Consider the following 20,843-nt stretch of genomic DNA (forward strand, 5'->3'; position numbering starts at 1 on the left):
TAACTTATTATTTTCATTAATAATCTTTTGAGTAAGTTGCGTGGAAAAGCGAAACAAAAATAATAGTCAGCAAACGTTAACCACGTTGAGGGGAATTTAACGAGGGACTGCAGCATTTGGGCTCCACCCCACTTGCATCCTCTCCAAAACCCACTTTGTTTACAATTGACTTTTCATTGAAAAATACATAATTTGATTTTTCTTTAAAAGCATGCATAATTTGATAGTTTAATTTAAAATTATGTCTTCCACTTATTTTGTTTAAAGAATTAATGTCATCCAACGGGAACATCTTGCAACAAGATTCACGTGTGGGAGCTCGACAATTTTTTGTGGAACACGGTCTGCGGGAACTACAATTACTATAAATGGACAGTAAGCGGCTCGTACCACTACTGATTGATCTAAGAAATTTGTAACACTTTAAAGTTATCGGATTTCGGTTGATTACATTTTCTCTGGAATGGAGCTTTCAAAGGATTCAATCGAAGCTTTAGTTAAAATGATGAAGGAAGAGATGTTATTGGACGTCGATCCTTACTCTTTTGTTTCACCTTCTGCTTACGACACTGCCTGGTTAGCCATGGTTCCTGCAGATTCGAACCAACCATGCTCTATGGAACCCATGTTCGGGGTTTGCTTGGATTGGGTGCTCAAAAACCAGACCCAAGAAGGGTTTTGGGGAGAGTGTGACGCTCATGGCAACCCCACCCTCGAGTCTTTGCCTGCTACTCTGGCTTCTGTTATTGCTCTCAAAAAGTGGAATGTGGGGAAGGAAAATGCAGAGAAAGGTATTAAATCAAAATTCGGTGGAAAGTGAAGCATAATTATTCTCTGGCATGTGTTATTGCTCTCCAATTACCCTTTTAACATGCAATTCTTTATTATGATAATGTGTTTCAGGACTGGCTTTTATTCGAGCAAACGCAGAGTATCTCCTAGCAGGACATCAAAACCAGTTTCCTCGTTGGTTTGCCATTGTTTTCCCTGGGATGATTGAACTTGCACGTAAAACTGGCCTAGACCTGGACTTCCCCCACCATTTGAAAGGGTTGTTGATGGATATTTTCTTTGAACGAGAACAAATCCTAGAAAGGTTATTTGTAAACCAGAACCTAAGTGATTCATAAGCGTTATTAATATGTATAGTTAAACTGCAAAATTCATCAATTAAGGTCCAACTTCGTTTTTTGTTGGGGTAGTGATAAGGAACTTGCTGCTGGCGGTGCCTATCCTTCACTATTATCATACCTCGAAGTGTTGCCTTCATTGTACGCCGCTAATGAACAAGAAATAATGAAGAACTTGAGTGGTGATGGCTCATTATTCCAATCCCCTTCAGCAACTGCATGTGCATTCATGGCTACCGGGAATAAAGACTGCTTAGCTTACTTGCAATCGCTAATTGAAAAATGTGGCAATAATGGAGGTAAAGTAGGCATCATAGTCGTCATCTTTATTAGTTTTTTTTTGGCTTCGAATTTTTGGCTATACCCTCACAAAAATTTGTTGTAGTCCCGCCGACGTATCCAATGGATGAAGAGCTAATAAAACTTGGTTTGGCCAATCAACTTGAACGGTTGGGATTGTCTGAACATTTCACGCAGCAGATTGAAGAGATTTTGACCCAAGTTTACCAGTAATGACCCATGCACTGCTTTATTTATTTCATTTTAACACACACGTTAAAATATTTTTACAAATTAATGACGGTAATTTTCAGGACTTATACTAAGGAATCATCATCAGAGAAAAGCAATAGTGTTGCTTCAGTTGCAACCCAACTACAAAAGGACTCTTTGGCATTTCGACTCCTTCGCATGCATGGTTATAACATATCCCCATGTAAGTTTTTGGCTTTTTTAACCAAATTTCATGCAATATAGTGCAATAGACGTGATCTTTTTCAAACTCTAAATCCATGGTTTTCCATATGCGTGCAGGGAGCTTGTGTTGGTTCTTGAATGATGATGAAATTGTAGATCATATAGAGAAAAATCAGGAATTTTTCTCAAGCGTGATGCTTAATGTTTATAGAGCCACGGATGTTATGTTTTCCGGAGAATACGAACTGGAGGAAGCAAGATCATTTTCCAGGAAAGTTCTGGAGAAAGTTGTAAGTAAGGGAACTGGATCAGATAATGACGTTTTTACAAAATCGTCCGCCTTTCAGAGAATGGTATCCTATTTTGTTGCCTCTTATAATGAAATGGTAATTGAATTTGTGAGGCACATATATACTAAATATGTGCAATGTGGGTTTGAATAGATGGAGGAGGAGCTGAGTCTTCCATGGGTGGCGCGATTGGATCACTTGGAACACAGGGCGTGGATTGAACAGAATGAGATGAATGCTTTGTGGCCAGGAAAAACCTGCTTTCACAGGTACAAGTACTCGGCCATCGCAACGCTGCGAGACCGTCTTTAGCTCACCCCGATCTTAAATAGACTTCCGTCCCTATCTTGAATTTAAAAATATAAATAATTTTACGAAACTTTCTGATTTCGCTATCTCAAATTATTACATATTTTTTATATTATTTTATTTTCCATATGAAATTAAATAAGTTGTTAATTAGGCTTAATGCACCGTTTAGTCTCTAAAGTATGTCATTTTTTCAATTTGATCCGTTACACTTTTTTTTTCTCATATCAAGAACCAAAGTTATTCAGTGTTCCTAGACCTAACATTAAGAGTATTCAATCGGTTAACCGACCCGAAATACCATTAACTGAATTAACCAATCCTTTTAAATCTTTAACCGTTAATTGAACTAAACTTTTTTTATTAATTCGGTTAGTTAATCGAAATTTATATTTATATATATATTTAGTTAAAAAAGTATAAAACATATAAAAAATTAATCAAATTAACCAAATTTAATATATGTAAAATGTATATAAAAATATAAAATTTCGGTTAATTCGATTAATTAACTGATTTCGTACTGAATAAACTGTTAATCGAACTTTCAAAAATTTATTAACCGACTCCAACCAAATTAATTCAGTTAATCGATCGATAATTCGGTTTTATCCAAAATTTACGCACCCCTACCTAACATTATTGATGCTCACAATCCTTTTGTTGTTAAAAATAACTCCAGCCAATTGTGTTCCGTCATGTCATCTGGTTTTTTTTAGAAATCATAAAATTATAATAAAATTATAAAAATTACTGCACATTATTAAAATGATAAAAAAAACTTACAAAAATTCACTGGAAATTATAAAATGGTAAAATATATATTATATATTTTATGTAAACGCTTAAATTGGATTTAAGATTAAATTTTAAAAAATAAAATTATTATACTTTTACATAAAATTTAAAATATAAAATTACTACAATTTTTTTAAAAAAAATATTAAATTTGTTAAAAATTGTAAAAAAAAAAGGTCCAAACCAAACGTAAGCAAGTAAAAGAAATTCAATCCAAGTTTATTTGAGCTATCGTGAGCAGGGTTATGTACTTGGTTTTTTTAATAATTTTTACCGTTATTTATAATTTTTAGTAATTTTATATTTTATAATTTAAAGATTTTTTAAAAATAATTCATGATTATGACATTGTGACATCATGTGACAACACATAATTGATTGAAAATTTTTTTAATGGCAGAAGGACACAAAAGTTTAAAAAATAAAGTGAGAAAAATGATATAATTAAAATGCTGAATTATGCATTAAAATGTTACCAAAACAAAGTAGTTAAAATGCAACAAAATATTATAAAATTCTAAACCGAAAATATAAAATCATTTACTGAATTAAAAGAGGATATTTTGATGAATTTATTGAGTCAAGTTATATGGGTTTGATCTACACCAGAACACGAAAATTTTAATTAAATCCCCCCCGGGGGCAGGAAAAATAAAAACAAATATTGGCTTGCTGAGTAAGTATAACATTGAATTGCCGGTTTTCAGGATATCAAGGGCTAAAAATGAAAAGTTAGTGCAACTTGCTGTAGCAGATTATGAGTTTAGGCAGTCAATTTACAAGAAGGAAATGGCTGAATTGAAAAGGTAAGGAAAACTGAATTCTTCTTCTTCTTCTTCTTCTTCTTCTTCTGATGACAGGCGCTTGTTTGTTTAATGGCAACAGCTGGTGTCTGAAATGGGGTCTTAGTGATATGGGATTTGGTCGAGAGAAAACCATGTATTGCTACTTCGCCATCTCTGCCAGCCTTTCCCTGCCTTATGACTCCCACATCCGAATGCTGGTGGCCAAAAGTGCTATATTGATTACGGTCGCTGATGATTTTTTTGACATGGAAGCTTCTCTAAATGACCTTAACATCCTCATTGATGCTGTTACAAGGTCATTAATGCACCAACAATAAAAGCATAATTAATACTAGATTATTTGGGAACGTGCTGAATACCTTTAATTGTTGATAATGGTTGCACATAACAGATGGGATGGTACAGGAGTAGGCGGGCACAGTAAGGCCATCTTTGATGCCCTTGATAATCTTGTGAAAGAAACTGCTGAAAAATATCGGCAACACCAAGGAACCGATATAACAAGTTATCTACAGCAAATAGTAAGTGGCGGTTTTGCTCGGTTGCGGAATTCTTAAATTTTCATTTACTCTAAAGTAATTCGGTTTCATTCTTTATTTTTTTTCATTTTAGTTTTGGATTTGTTAATTTCATCGAGTTTAAAATTTTTTAAAAAATTAATTTTCCAACTAAATAAAAAATAATCAATAATATTTTTATATAAAAATTTAAAACTATTTTCACTATTTTAAATATAAAATATTTATTCACTTCATTTATTTGAAACAATAACTTTTTGTTCAGTTTAAACAATTGCAATTTTTTAATTTATATTCCGAAAATCATCAACACACCACAGTTGAATTCGATTTTGAATTTCCAGGTTTTTTTGGTCGGCGCTAAGTGAAACAATGTTGAAATTAGGCACTGTCCAATCTGATTAGCATGTCAATAACATTAACGAAATAAACATTTGATGCAGTGGTGTGAGACATTTGCTTCATGGCTTATGGAGGCCAAATGGAGCAAAAGTGGATACATGCCATCAACTGATGAGTACCTTCGAACAGCCACCACATCTATCGCTGCACATACACTGGTTCTTCCGGCTTCATTCTTCCTGAAATCAAGCTCGCCGAATGCTGAAATCAGCCCCACTGCCGCCGAGTACAAGACCATTACCAAACTCACCATGCTTATAACTCGTTTGTTGAATGACATACAAAGCTACCAGGTAAATTGTAAAACCCCTGCAATCCTTCCTTTCATCTAAAACCTCTTTGTATTCATAAGGAAGCTAATTGTGACAGAAGGAAATAGAAGATGGGAAAATGAACTACGCATTGCTTTACATGAAGGAAAACCCGGATGCAAACATCGACGACTCGATCACCTTCATGCGGGACTTGATCGACAAAAAGAGGAAAGAGTTATTTAAGCATGCTTTGATGAACGGATTAAGTGATTTGCCCGTTGAATCGAGGCGACTTCACTTATCGTGCATGAAAGTGTTTCAGATGTTCTTCAACTCCAGCAACCGGTACGATTCCAATACAGAGATGATTCAAGACATACAAAAGGCTATATATGTTCCTCTAGATGTTGGGACATGGAAGCCATTGGTTCCTCTTCCTTCACAGTCTGGTTCGAACAAGGAACTTCAAACAATAATAAGTTCTCAGCAGCTTGTTATACGACTATTCAAATATCAGAAGAGAAGAATTATAGGATACCAAGCTTCTTTGCCCATTGCTAGGCGCGGATATGTTAATATGTTTATCACTCCAAGTTTTAGGTTGTCCTTCGCCTAATCAAATAGGTCTAACCCTGCATAGTTTTGGGAACAATAATGTATAATATAAATAAAGTGTATATACTTCCCTTGTGGAGGTGGATCCCTGTTGAATTCGTTGAAGAAGACGAAATATGTGTTAATTAAATGAATGTATATGGTTGCGCATCCAATAGTTTTAGTGTCCTCTACACAAATAAACAGTGCTTTAATGATAAAAAACTAAATCAGATATCAGTATTTTTAAGTTACGAAAGTTATGTGTTTTGAACACCGTGTGTTGATTTGATGATCATGGTGTTCATCACCCCTAGGTGTGACCTGAGTTTGAGTCGTCCTAATCATGTTGCTATTAGGACTTTACCCTCCCTCTTATAATTTACCTATTTCATAAATCCTTTCAAAATTTTATTTTATTAAAAATAATTTTAAAATTTTCATTGAAATAATATCTTAAATAAAATTTATTAATTTTTAATTCATTTAAAAATAGAATTAATTTTACTAAAATTGAAGATAAGAGAATGTTATAAAAAATTATAATTTAGTAAAGAGTGTACTTGTTATTGTTATAGATGAAAAGTTGTTATAAAAGTTAAAAATAAAATATAAAAAATTAATTTTACAACAAATTTAGTTGTTATAATTAAATGCTATTATGGAGGGCGATTATTATAGAGAAGAACAACTATATAAAATTTTCAACAAAAATATTAAATAATATAAATAACTATAGTTTAAGCTTGAAAATATTGAGTTCATTTTATTTTAATAAAAAAATATTACGTTATCTTTTTAAATATTTATATATTCAAACTATCATATAATTTTTATCCAAAATTATTTAAAATAATATAAAATATTATATTAATAAAATTAAAGCTAAGAAATAAATAATTTCTTTTTGTAAATCAAAATATATAATCAATTTAGTATTTAAATTTTACATTTATCAAACAACGTTTTAATATAAATTTAGTATTAAAATTTCTTTTTTAATTTATTAAACAACACCTTTTTTTAATTTGAGTTAGTTATTGTTGAGCTAATCTTACACTATCGAACAAATGAACAACTTTAATACTCAATTCGAGTAGCTTAATTAAACTTTTATTTATAATATATTTACAATTTTTTAAAAAATTATATAACTACTTTACGCCAAAGACATATACACTAACAACCCAAACCCCAAATTTTTTTAATTTAATATAAAAATGACAAATTCCAAGAATAATCATCCAAATATGTATTTAGTTCTATTTTGGTCACTTAACTATTAATTTTTTTATTTAATTACTCAAACTTTTTAAATTAAATATTTTAGTCACTCTCCTATTAGTTACTGTTAACTTTAACATAAGTTTAATATGAATTTTTTTTATTGACCTAATAATATATTTAGGCCTCTAATATTTATACATTCTATTAATTTGATCCTAAATTTTAAAAAAAAAACTAATTATTTTAGTCTAAAATATTCTCACATGCCTACATCATTGTTAAGCTTGTAGATTTTTCATATTTGTTGGTATACTTTACATCTGGGTTTTTTTATTGTTGTATTTGTTTGGTTATATTAAATGCTTAAGAGGGATTGCATATACAAGAAATGGAGCTTTTGTGGGTGACGTTATCCCGAATAGAGATGCTAGCCAACATTTTTCCCCTTTTGGTCCCATTTAGGGAAAGAGATTGGAGTTGTCCTTTTAGTAATATTCTATTTAAGGATCAAACTCCGTTATTCTCTTCAATATGTAATGTGTCCTATCATTACATTCAAGACTTATTCTAATAGATGATATTACTTATATATTAAATATGAAAATCAATTAATAATGTTGAATTAGACAGATGCTTAATTAGTATGTTTGATTACTCCAATCAAGATGTTTTCTTTGTAATCAAAATAACAAATTTTGTAAATATTAAGGGTTAAATTTTTTAAATCACGATAACAAAAAGGGGCTAAATTTTTTAATCAAAATAACAAATTTGTTAAAATTTTTAATTAGAAAGTATAAACATAAAGGGGCTAAATTTGTTGTTAAGCCAACAAAAAAGCTCGCATTAGACTTTTGTTATTGAATTAACGGCAACCAACGACAAAATAAAACTATGTGTACAAATTTTCTTTTTTGAATAATCTCATTATAGATTATGATCATATCTTCTCTTTGTTTTAAAACAATACCTAAAACTACCCATAAATAGGAGGATAATGCACTTCAACATACTCGAATCCACCTCCTCCTGCCTCTTGGATTGGCAACAACGTCTATGCCAATCAAGCTAAGACTCAGTCAACAAACCAAATGTATAATTAGATGAGTATTCTTATAGTCTAATCTATAAAAATATTAATTTATACACGATTTTAATTATATCAACTGCAACTAAATTTCAAACAAATCAATTGTAATACTACTTCAATCTTGGTAGGAGCAAGAGCGGGGTAATGACCAAAATGAAACAAGAAATCCAAAATGAACATCACCGAAGTTAATGTGTATGAACAGTCCAATGGAGTAGGTGGGTGGATTCCACCTCACCCTTAATACCTGTTTCGTATTTGTATTACAATTCATTTCTCATTTCCATACTCACATTATTTTTAACTCCTTACTTCCATTCCATTTTTTTAATAAATAAAACCACATGTTAAAAAATTACTTAAATTTTAAAAAAATATATCAAAAATATTATAACTTGGGAAATTTAAAAACTAAAAAAATCATTACCTATTTTTCAAATTTATAAAAAGTAGTTTTTTAAATTATAAGTATGCAAAACTTTTAAAAAGCTCTTTAAATTTTTCATAATTTTTTTTAAATGTGTTTGTTGGAAAATTGTAGAATTTAATGGTATTTCTCGGAATTTTAGATTTTTTTTATATTTTAAAGGAATTTTGAGTTTTTTAAGTCAAAAATACCATTAAATTCTAAAATATTCTATAAAAAAAACTTCAAATTTCAAACGAAACAATTTATTTTATTTTTAATTTTTAAAATGTATATATATATGATTGTGTTTGAACATTGTGTGGCTAATTTCTTTCTTTACTTGCTCCTTTCTTGGATTTACTTGTACAACCTTTTCCGTCGTCTTTGATTTATTTGTGTTGTTAGTATTCTTCCTTAGTGGTCCAGGAGCCAAAGTCAAGCACTGACCATAAATGAGATAAACATGGTCACCCAATCTAAACGAATATCACGTGTTTGTGGTATTTTGGAGCCTTACGTCTTCATGTTTTATTTTAAATAAGTTATATATCACTATCAACGTACTGATTCAAAAATATTTATTTTGACTTCCAATTCTAATTCCGTATATTTGGGATTGAAATCCATGTCTGTTTATGCTATGCTTTTTATTTTTCTCTTATTGTGCTTTGCTTTTCTTTGCCACTTTTTATTTGGCTTCTATCTTTATTGGAATCTTGTTAACATAGTTTAATAAACGAAATCATTCTTTTTTTTTTAAATAAAATAACATTTGGTACTAAATTTTGTGAATTTTTAACCTTCATTTTTTAATTTTAATGCGTCTATGTTGAATCTAAATTTGTAATTTTTTTTTCTATTTAATCATTTAAACTTTAATTCAATTAAAATATAACATGACACTCAAAAATTATATCACGTAACATATTTTCTTTTCTTTTTTTTTAGAAAATATAAGTGATGACATAACAAAACTTTAAAATGTCAAATCATTGTATCTTAATCAAATTCAAATTCAAAAACTAAAATGATAAAATTAATAATTTTTTATCTTGAATTTTTAATTTTTTTATTTATTAGTATCGAAATTTGTCAATTTTTTTTATTAGAATAAAAAAAATCCATTTGATAATGAACAATTAGTTCTGAGCCGTATACGAGGATGAATCAATAATGCTTAAAAATAGTATCAAAGCCTTGTTACTTTATAATAATAATAAAATGCCTAACAAGAAGCATGACAAGAACAGGCGATCGGATATCCCAAGTTCTCAATCCTTAAAAACTGCCCACAAAGGTGTGGCAATGAGATGAGCTAAATTGTCCAGTCCACGACAATCTCTATCTTGCTTGGGCATTGAGCTCGAGTGTCATGCCCCAAACGTTTTGTCCCAAATGCTAACCCTGATCGGTTACCTTGTGTCCTTTATGGAGAATCAATTCCATGGCGCCTGCTATGCCTTTGTTGCTTCATTTTGCTGATCCAAAAGATAGTTGAGGAGATGTTTTGGATAATAGGAAATAAAGACACAAATAGCAACTTCCTCACGTCGTCACTTTTTATCTCAAAATTTTCGCCCGCTAAGCCAATCGTACCAATAGAACAATTAGAAGAAAATAAAAAATATTCTAGGAAACAAGAATCCCATTCTAAGATGCAGAGGAAAGCCGAGATTTAGCACAAGTGACTGGGGTGGGGGGGGGGGAAGGGGTAACTGAGTATGCCAAATTTGGATGAAATGAACAGAGATCAAAGTGATCATTCTATTCATCGGCTTCAATAGACGCCTCAAAAGTTAATGAATACGAATACACTACGACCCAATACTACTTACCACTCAAAGTATCCAATGAAGCTACAAATTCCAATTCTCTATTTTTGTAAAAAAACAATTCTCGTCCGTCATTTACAACTCTGACTAAAAGAATCACTCGAAAAGCTCTAATAACTAAAACTATTAAAGGTTGAAAACTATGAATCGCCAGAGAAAAAAAATTAACTTTACTTTTATGACTACGAGTATATCGTGTGGATTCTTTCGGGAGTATTCACAAAGTGTCTGAAGAGCCTTAAATCCTCCAGCTCAGGTCCAAACGAGCCTATAAATGGTATTTGGGTCAGCAAAATGACGTATGCTAGGCAGGGAAGATGGGTCAGAAAATATTCTAAAGGGAGAAGCTGGGGAATTATCTAATCTTTCCATCCCCAACTAACAAAGATTCAACGTCATCAGGAACAAGTCTAATGTTTCCAATTTAGGAATGCAAAATAAGGCTATTTTAAAGGTAAAATCTCATGCCATGAACAAGTATTCCAAGTCTTCTACTGTGAGACGAGACTGACGAACACCAGTTTCATCCTCCCCAAATGCTGATGCAACCATCTCTCTCTTCTTATGCTGTTAATATACAAACATCAAAATAATTAAAGCATAGGAAAGAAAAAAACATTTCTTAAGCAAAGCTTTCAGCAAAAACAAATAAGTTCTAGGTGTTTTTACCAGGGACATTTAAACAAAGCACAAATTAGTTTAAACCTAATATTCCCGACAACTACCAGATAGAGGTGTGGTCCACAGGATGAATCATATTCAGGCCAGGGTTTCGACGAATAAACACCTGTCCGTGGGCTTCAACTTATGACCCACAAATGTAAAACAGCCCCATATTTAGTTTTAAACTATATTTAACTACAATAATGTTCATAACACTTACTATTCCTTGTCAGACCACATAAAATCATCACACAGTCTTCACCTTGATAAAAATTATGATGTTAACCATGAAAGACAATATAGATGGGAGAAAAGCATACCTGAAGAGCTAAAATACGATCTTCAACTGTATCTTTCACAGTTAGTCGTAGAACAGTTACAGGGCGAGTCTGCCCAATTCGATGTGCTCTATCAATTGCTTGGTCCTCAGTTGTAGGGTTCCACCAAAGATCCAGCAGAAGAACATGGCAAGCGGCAACCATGTTCAGCCCAAGGCTGGCAGCTTTCAAAGACATAATCATAACAGATACCTACAAGCGAAGGAATCAATTTCACAAGTCAATAAGAGGAATCATAAACACCAAATGTCACACTACCTCATGATAGAAGACAAAGAAACAGAGAACAAAATAAGATGCCATTAAAACCTCCGGTAGGGTGTTGAAATCTTTCACCGCTTTATCTCTAGAAGCAACCGACATAGTTCCATCAAGTCTTCTATATTGGATGGAAGAACTTTTAAGACAGGCTTCAAATAAATCCAACATCCTCGTCCACTGGGAAAAAACTATGGCTTTCTCTCCAAGTACCTTAGAAGAACCATTCAAACTTTCACCTGTAACCGGAATTTTTTCTTCATGATAACCATTTGGTGAGTCCCCAGATTGGAGGCCAGATGAACCTTCTGGACAGCCACTAATCTTTAATCTATCATCTTGAGGTTTAGCTAGTGACTTCAGGACATCAAGGGCAGCCTTGATTTTGGAAGAACCATACAAACTATCCTCTGAATAAGGCCCAATTACCTCAGCAACTTTAGAACCAGAACTATTGAGGGAACTTTCCCGACTAGGCAGCTCAGTGAGAGAACTGTTTAAAGTGGCATTTGAAAACACAGATGATGCACCAAGTCTAACTTTGCAATTTGCAGTGGGACACTGGTAGTCATCACCAGTGAGATGTTCAGAGATGCATTGGTTGCAGAAAACATGACCACATACAGCAACAACAGCATCTTCTGGTGGATCCTACAGAAACCACAAAAAATTGCAAAGATACTAAAGGAATAACTACAAAGAAATTTTTTTCCAAATGAAACAATTGACCATCACCATTATGAACATATATAGATAAGACTGTAATTGCATTATCAAAGAGCAAGCAAAGTTCTTGGGAATATTCGACCATATAGAGATTGAGGGAAATGAATCTCACAGGGGAAAAAATTTGTCAAAGCTGTTCAGTTTTAACCGTAATTTTTATACGTAAGTACACTGTCATTAAAAGATAACCATGAAGATAGCCTTGAAAAGGAAGATGAAGAAAAAGTAGGTTAGTAGAGCCCTTTCTCAGATGAATAAAGATCTCCAAGGACAGACATGGCTAGCATAATATTTCATTAGGTATATTCTAGGTCTTCCAAAGAAATTTTCCTCATTAATGAGCCATACAGGGCAAAAATATCCCTCCCTAATGGTACACTATAATCCTTCTGCATACCCAAAGCTAAAAAATCTAAACATGCACAAACAGGTGTTTCATCTAGCCATATTCCATGAATCATTACCTGATCACTCAAATCCATTAAAAGCATATAAAGACAGAACTCTATGTAGGCAAGATTAAATCATCAAAAGTCTTATAAAGCAAAGCAATTCTGAAAGTGGATGGAAACCAACAGAAGATACAAGCAGAACATAACTACATACATTGCAGATGCCACATAGGGACAAAGAAGATAAACAACTCAGAAGAAATGTTAGCCTCTCCTGAGGAAGCTTCTTTGCAGTCTCAATTGACAATCTCTGAGAAGAGTTTGAGTCAAAACCCCTTACTAGAAGAGGATGATCACAGGCTTGGCGAAGACGCAAAAGCATCAACAAGATATTCACATAGTTTTGTTTGACAGTCCCTGCGGCTGCATACTCCTGAAAAAGCATTCAAAATTGAAACAGACTTCAAATGGAAGAATTATATGACCACATAAACTATTAGCAGTTTAGTACCATTAGATGTATCATGTAAAGCTATAAGGAATGTAAAAAAGCCTGTGATGAATCTAAACTAATTACATTAAAACCATACTTTAAACTGAGCACGTGAATCGGACTCCAGTCTGGAGTAGAAATCACGTTCCTCCTCTGTGAATTCCACCTTTTTCAGTTCTATCACTTTTGGTGGCAAGTTAATAATTGGTTTCCCATCAAGAAGTGTAGCTGCACAAAGAACAAGAAGCGATCATAAGTGATTGCACTTAGTTGCACACAAATTACATCCCCAAGAAAATTCTACAACCAGTGATATATAAACAGGACTGGGAACATTATACTAGAACTGCATTTCACTGCAAGACCAACTAAAATTAATTAAAAATTACACATTTAGTACCTTTGGTGCGACGTAACATTATTGTCTGCAAGATAGCTTGCAATTTCGGATACCCTTTTGCTGGATTTTTAGAAATTGGGATTTTTATGGCAGAACAAAATGACTTGTAAACAGCATAAGGGTCATATCTCAGAAATCTGAAGTAGCTATAAAGGTCATCAATGGCATTTTGAATTGGAGTCCCAGACAAGCACCATCTGCGTTTAGCACGAAGGCCCCAACAGGCCCTAGCAACTTGAGTTCTATGGTTTTTTATGCTTTGGGCCTCATCTAGAACAATTCTAAACCATCCAACTTTTGCAAGAGGTCGAGAAACAGAATCAAGAAGCAATTCATCCGCTCCCTTCTTATGCTTCACCCCTTTCTTATTAGAACTAGAAGGGCATTTCCTTTTCCGGCTTTCTGGAAAATCATTAGATGAAGCATTTTCACTTTCCCACTTCCCTTTCTCATCGTCATCTCCACAAGCAGGAGGCTGCTTTGGGACCTCCATGCTAACAATAGAATACGTAGTGATGACAACATCATACTTTGCTAACTCAAAAGGATCCTTAGTTCTGTTGCTTCCATGGTATACTAGAACAGAGAGATTAGCTTTGCTCGTCACCTTATTATGCAACTCCTCTGCCCATTGCCGCAATACACTTGTGGGACATACAATGAGAGTTCCAGCAGCCGGCCTTCCCTTTGCTTGCCCTGATGGAGAAGAGCTTTTATTTGAAGCACCATTTGACATAACTTGACTGCTGTCAGATTCTTGCTTCCTCCCTTCCTCATCACCCACATCATCCTTATCATCATCATCATCATCATCCAAATTTAACATTTCCATCCCAACCTTAGTCATATCTTGAGAAGATGCTCTAGAAGAAGGAGGCCTTTCATTAAGAATAAGTGCAATTGTTGATACAGTTTTTCCTAATCCCTGCAGTACATATACAAACATAATTCACTAATCGTGTAACTAATGCAAGACAGCCTCAGAATATTGCAACTGACCTGATCATCTGCAAGAATTCCTCCCCAACAGTGTGAGCCAGCTTTCTCCTTCTGGGTCATCCATGACAAAGCAATTCTCTATCCATGGATTATGTTAGAAAGGAATTGGAACAGAAACATACACACTCAAAAGTTAACATGCAAAATAACCTTGATACCTACTATGCAGACATAGAGAAACAGAAAAGGCAAGATGGAAGAGATTTTTCAACATCAAAATCTTCAGTTACATCTAAACAAATGGAATAGTACCTTAAATAAACTACCAAAAACAAATAGCAGAATTTCTTTGCAAAAGTTTTCATCTTTGACTGCATCCACGATTAGCAAGGAAATATCCAACTTCTCATTAAAAAAGAGCAAAAAACTCAAAAAAACCAAAACAATCACCATAAGCATATTTTAGTTAAGTTATTCAATCTTGCAGATAAGTCATGCCTATTGTAGGAATAGGTAGATAAGCGAACCATAAATCATAAGCAACCGTCCTCTTCAAATCAAATCTTTGACTGAAGCCAGTTTTAACTAAATATCATTTCCCACTCTTTCAAATAAGACTTCATAGAACCTCAACATTCAGAATCTGAAATACAACAGAAAGAGCACAATATGGAACATTTCAAACCTGATGTCGCAGAAGAGGTACTGTTAAAACACCATCTGGAGGACTAGCTTCAGACTTCGGCTGAGAAAGACCCTGCAAAGCATACCACAGTTACAGTAATCATGTCAATAAATAACCATAATATCACAAACAAGATCTATTCCAATAGGAGCACCAATTGAACTCATAAACAAGGCAACATCATAGGAGCCTAAACATGCATCTTGCAAAACACTTTCACCTGGAAATATTATACTCTAAAACCCAATTATTACACAATCAAATTAACCTGAACAGTGTTCTGCAAGAGCCTGAACTCTAAATGATTTTAGTCGAAATCTTTCTATTACAACTTACAACAATTTATGCAGCAGTCTTTCCTTCAAAAGTATTATTTTGCCCTTGCAGCAAAGCACACGACCAAAAGGAACATAATAAGGTTCCCAATATTCAGGGTTGCGTCAACGAGATGGGCAAATCATTAAGTGCCCCATTTTATTTAATCACCCATAAGGGTAATAATTAAAACTTTTGATGGTAAGAGGCAATAAACTATCAAGTTATAGAAATTTCAAAGAGACCAGTGAACTATAAGGGATAAAGTTTCATTAGTTCACTCCCTAAAGATGATTCTTTGTAATGAAAAGATAATGCACATAAAAATAAACATGGATTAAAAAGGAGTGGAAGACTGTCTCTTTCTAGACATTTACCCCAAAGGTGTGCTATAACACAAGCAATACCCAGAAATTCATCCAAATTCAATTAATTCAACAGATATGGAATGCTAAATTTATTCCATGAGATCAATTTTCAATTTGAAAATGCTCTGTGCATATATGAAACTTCAAAGCTCTCAAGATCAAACATCATTTTAAATTTTAAAGAAATTTAAGGTGAATATATGAGCAATGTTAATGGCATATTTACAATCTATAAGAGCTAAAAGCAAGAAACAACGCAATCTCAAACAAAAAGCACAACCTGCAATGCAACCCGAAAAATTAACCGCTCATCATTTCCCTTGAGCCTGATACCCCCCATTCCAGAGTTATGATGCGGATTACTAAATGTAACATTTGACAGACTAGGAGTCTTCTTAACGAGCACCATGGACTGATGTGAGCGGGCAGGCTGACTGATGTCTTCAAGAATACATATATCAGGATCATCATCAACATGAGATCTGCAATCTGATGAAGTGCTGTGAATAGATTCAGGACTAACTTTTGAAAGACCAATACTTCTCGAAGGAATTAATCTGCTCCTTTTTTCATGCTCAAAACAACCAAAATGCACCATGGATGAAGTAATTGGGTGAGAGCTGGGTAAATACTGCTCTAAATGCACGCCACCAAGGGAAGTTTGAGTACTAACAGTTAGATTTATATCTTGAGGAGAATGATGAGCATCCTTGCCATTAACCATTAATACCTTTTTTGATATAGGCGGAACATCAGACAAGAACTGCTTAGATTCTTCAAGTGAATCAACCCTGTTAATAGATTTGCTCCATCCAGCTCTATCAAAACCTTCAGTAGAATGGCAGAAGATGTTGCCAGGTGTAACAAATTTATCATATTCATTCTTTGCACAAAAAGCAATGCGATTGAATGGTTGCACTGATCCATTGTCATCAAAAAGCCTATTATTAGCAGTATATGACAACTTTCCACATGCTGATAAAATATGTCCATTTCCTTTAACATCAAAATGCTGTTGCTTTACATCTGAGAAATCAGTCAATGAGAGCTGTGGCACAGAACCATTATTCGTCCTTCCCTGATCATGAAAAATCATCCTACTACTTGAACATGCACTCTCAGTTGGAAATTCAATCACTTCACCCTCCTTACTTTCTTTAAACATAAAATTTGAGGAATTATACCAACAGTGCATTGAGGAATGAGCAAAATACCCAACATCTCCATTCATGCAATTAGGTAAAACTGAACAAGGATCACTAACATCACTAACAATATCATAACCGTGACAAAAGGAAGACTCATTAGAAGTGACATTATGTGAAGTCAAATTAGCATCAACGGAGGAAAACTCCATAGGCATAGCTACCTCATTTTCAGGAGCTTCTGGGGTTTCCAACGTATTAGTTAGAATGGCACCACAATTATCAAATACAAAGTTCATGTTCTCAACAGAAAGGTCGTGCAAAGCATCTGCAGGATTCAGTAAAATTGAATCAGCATTATACACAAATTCCAAAATGCACACTGAATAACACTGTTGAGGTTTATTAGGCAAGAGCTAACGTACTTTTGTTGTCAAACTCCTCTGCGATATTCTTGGATTCTGTACCATTTCTATTATCCACAAGATCAAAATTTAAATTATCTCCATGATCTAACACAAGGTTGTGATCTATCTCAGCAAAACTAGATGCTGTACTACAGCTAGGAATCTGAAGCACAGACATTTGACCCCTCTCCGTGCAGGATGTCCCTTTACCAGTCGAAAAGAAGTCTTGAAAACTTGCAGAGGATGTCTGGACCAGAGAATCATGTGCAGGCGGTTCCAATTCCCTATGATAATCAAATAAGCCACCTAGAGACCCTGCCCTGGCATCTGAAGCCTCAGAAGGATATCTTAAAAGATCTCCAAAAGCAAACTCCGATGAAAGCAACTCTTCATATCCAAAAATAAAAAAAATTCATCGTATAAGTATTTAGAGGTAAAAAAAAAACGCTTGTGTGATAAAATTTTACCACTCTGAAATTGGTTGGTTTCAGGAGCCGACTCCCCTTGAGACATATTTCTAAATGATGGATCTTCTGGATTGCTCTGCAATTTGGTGAAGGTAAGTTAAATACTCGAATTGGATAGAAAACAAGACTAACAAAGGCAATATAATATATATGTATATGCATATATGAAAATCAGTTCAAACTTTTTATAATCACAAGTTTAAGACTGAAAGTTCGGCAAATCCAGTTACAATTTCAGTAACTTCAATGTCATGAATTTAAAGTTCAGAATCACAAATTCACGAGTACAGGGAATCAAAATTATTACAATAAATTCCATTTCATTAGATTTCAATCTAGCTGTAAAAATCGATATTCTCATAAAGACAGCCAAAACTAAGCTATCACTGACTCGTTGCTTACACAAATATATATATGGAGATGAGTTACTAGGGTTTCGATACAGAATTACGTGATCTATATAACAAATTCCTGTTGATAATTTTCACACTTGAAGAGTAGAAGTCCACCAGAATCTTCACGTTCCAAACCATAAAAATGGCACCGAATTTCATCACGAGAAAATAACTACCTGCAAAGAACCAGGAGTCTCTTCAAGAATGCGATTGAAGTCGTCGAGATCGATGCTTAGACCATCGAACTCAAAATCGGCCGAGGGATAACCAGTTGACAAGAAACCAGAGCTACCATTATAGTTATCCTCCCCAGTCATCATCATCAGACAAAAAAGGAACAAAAACAGAAAACCCCAAATTGCTCTTCGAAACCCTAACCGAAAGCTCTTGTAAACCCCGGCCAATTCACCGGCAATAACAAAGTCTTGGATCTGAATCTCATCACTTAAACGAATAAAACAGAGAGAAGTTTAGACGTCGGCGGTTTCAAATAAGATGTAATTTTCTTTCTTTTCTTTTTTTGTTTCTGTGCTTTGGAAAATTATAAGGAAAAAGAATGGGAAGAGTCGTGAAGAATGTGGTGACCTTTTGGGGGGTTTAAAAACTTTAAATAGGGATTGGTTACTGTAAAATGACTTAATACTTTTTTTATCTTTTTTTAATTAAGAAAAATAATATTTATTTCAATTTTTTTTAAAATCCTGTTAGTCTCAGAACGAGCGGGGAGGGAGAATGAAGAAAACGAAAAGACTTGGTGATTCTACGTCGTATTGTCGTTTTCACATTCATTTTTTGGGAGTATTTTCGGTGTGTTCTTTTACCTTTTTAGACTAGGACGGTGGCTGAGTTTAAGTGAGTCGGTGGAAATAACACGCGAGTTACCTGATTTTATGCTTTGCATTTACATGGATAACGACGTTGATTTTGATAAGATTATAATCAAAAACTTTATCAAATAATAGTCTTGTGATTAATAATTGAAAAATATTTTTCCTCTACTTTTTTATTAGCAGACCAAATGCGTCGTTAATGGGTTTGCATGAATATTTTAATTATATCATTATAATTTCAAGGATTAAAAAAATGTTGTCGCATAGAATTACTTCATGCTAAAAATATTTTTGATATGCATTTATTTAAAATTCATTGTTTTCATTTTCGCACTAAATGTGCAATCTCCAGTATTTATCCACGTTATCGTGAAAACTTATTTTGTATTTTAATGCAAACATATACATCCAAACAATTTTTGGTTTTCTTTTTCTTCAAAACGAAGTGATGAATTACTTTGTTTGATTTCAAATCTATATTGAATATGAAGAAAAAATAAACTTAATTAAGTACCCTTAATTGAGTTTGGAAAATTGAAAGTCCTTTCTTGGGGTGCAACTTTAAAAGCAGAAGTTTAAGACGACAGTTCTGTGCCAATGTTGCTTAATATGGAAGTAATAAGCATGCAAAGTAATCGATACAAATGATGGCATTTCTTTTCATCAGAAAAAAAAGGGGTGGAGGCGCGTGCACGCGCCGCCGAAAGTCAGTGAGATTAGATTCCAGAAGAGGGTGCGGAAACTTCCTTCCCACTCTGACGAAATTACCAAATAAAGTGATTCTAATAAAACTTTAAAATTAGGCCAAGGCAAAGAAATGGACAACAGTTGCTTTTGCCGGTGAAATTTCGTCAGTCAATGTCAGGGAATTTATCTAACGTGGGAGCATTTTCTCTTTTTTGTCTTCTGACAGAGCTGTTCCCACTGAGAGACCAAGACGTTGTAATTTGTTTGGTAAAAAATAAATAAATTACGCCACAATTCATTCTAATTATACATTTATTTATTTTTACTCAGCTATAAAATCAATAAAATGCTGACTCAAGTTAACTCTCGTTAAATTTGTAACAGCATATTTATAATCTAAAATTGATATAATAAATTTAAGTTTAACCCTAGTATCAATTTATTATGATTTTAAATAAATTCTTCTATTATATACACATTATCATAATTTTAAAAAATCTACTAAAAATACAATATATATTAATTAAGTTCACACATATACAATATATACATGATGTACGAATCATTTGGCTCATTCTTCGTAACTAAAAGCATTGCAAGTGTTTCACAAGATTCCTAAAGAATTAGTAGTCGTTATTGAGTTTGCTGGAGCAACAAATACTGATTATGGTAGATTAAGATAGTCTATTTGTGTTTTCTTCACCAAAAAGAACAGGCCAAAAACAAGTAAATCTATAATAAGTTGAGCCCTTACTTATTATCTTCTTTCTTTTAGCAACAAAAAAAAAGGGTCAATTTTCGTTGGTAAATTTCATATCAGGAGACTTTTTGAGGGGAAAAAACAATGTCAAACAAGTTCCCAATGACTGAGCCTCAACACTTGAATGTCTATGGCTCGGATCCCTAAATCGATTATTTTCGGGTCACAAATGCTTAAAAAGTTTTCATGTTTAATACATGTTACGTTATTGATCGACATA

General features: G+C 33.4%; 2 protein-coding genes across 3 annotated transcripts; one reads left to right on the forward strand and one right to left on the reverse strand.

The window, feature by feature from the left end:
- The first annotated feature begins 113 nt into the window (after nucleotides 1-113).
- LOC107905893 ((E,E)-geranyllinalool synthase) lies at nucleotides 114-5,968 on the forward strand. The gene is made up of 12 exons (XM_041093915.1): nucleotides 114-791; nucleotides 904-1,096; nucleotides 1,203-1,429; nucleotides 1,516-1,639; nucleotides 1,724-1,845; nucleotides 1,944-2,179; nucleotides 2,270-2,385; nucleotides 3,931-4,029; nucleotides 4,109-4,324; nucleotides 4,421-4,550; nucleotides 4,991-5,242; nucleotides 5,319-5,968. The coding sequence occupies exons 1-12, from the start codon at nucleotides 464-466 to the stop codon at nucleotides 5,817-5,819; spliced, it is 2,544 nt and encodes an 847-aa protein (XP_040949849.1). The 5' UTR covers nucleotides 114-463; the 3' UTR covers nucleotides 5,820-5,968.
- A 4,290-nt stretch (nucleotides 5,969-10,258) lies between these two features.
- On the reverse strand, nucleotides 10,259-18,943 carry LOC107905892 (helicase-like transcription factor CHR28). Of its 2 annotated transcripts, none has more exons than XM_041093916.1 (12): nucleotides 18,523-18,943; nucleotides 17,952-18,027; nucleotides 17,503-17,871; nucleotides 16,213-17,405; nucleotides 15,250-15,321; nucleotides 14,625-14,702; nucleotides 13,626-14,550; nucleotides 13,323-13,453; nucleotides 12,947-13,165; nucleotides 11,615-12,265; nucleotides 11,339-11,548; nucleotides 10,259-10,922 (listed from the first exon to the last, which is right to left on the reverse strand). In XM_041093916.1, exons 1-12 carry the CDS (start codon nucleotides 18,667-18,669, stop codon nucleotides 10,818-10,820), a joined length of 4,176 nt encoding a protein of 1,391 aa, XP_040949850.1. In that variant the 5' UTR covers nucleotides 18,670-18,943; the 3' UTR covers nucleotides 10,259-10,817. The 2 variants fall into 2 exon arrangements, with proteins under 2 accessions (XP_040949850.1, XP_016688160.1); XM_016832671.2 differs by having other exon boundaries at nucleotides 11,666-12,265; nucleotides 18,523-18,941.
- Nucleotides 18,944-20,843: the final 1,900 nt, after the last annotated feature.

Source organism: Gossypium hirsutum, chromosome D05 (assembly GCF_007990345.1).
Source record: "Gossypium hirsutum isolate 1008001.06 chromosome D05, Gossypium_hirsutum_v2.1, whole genome shotgun sequence".
Taxonomy (NCBI): domain Eukaryota; kingdom Viridiplantae; phylum Streptophyta; class Magnoliopsida; order Malvales; family Malvaceae; genus Gossypium; species Gossypium hirsutum.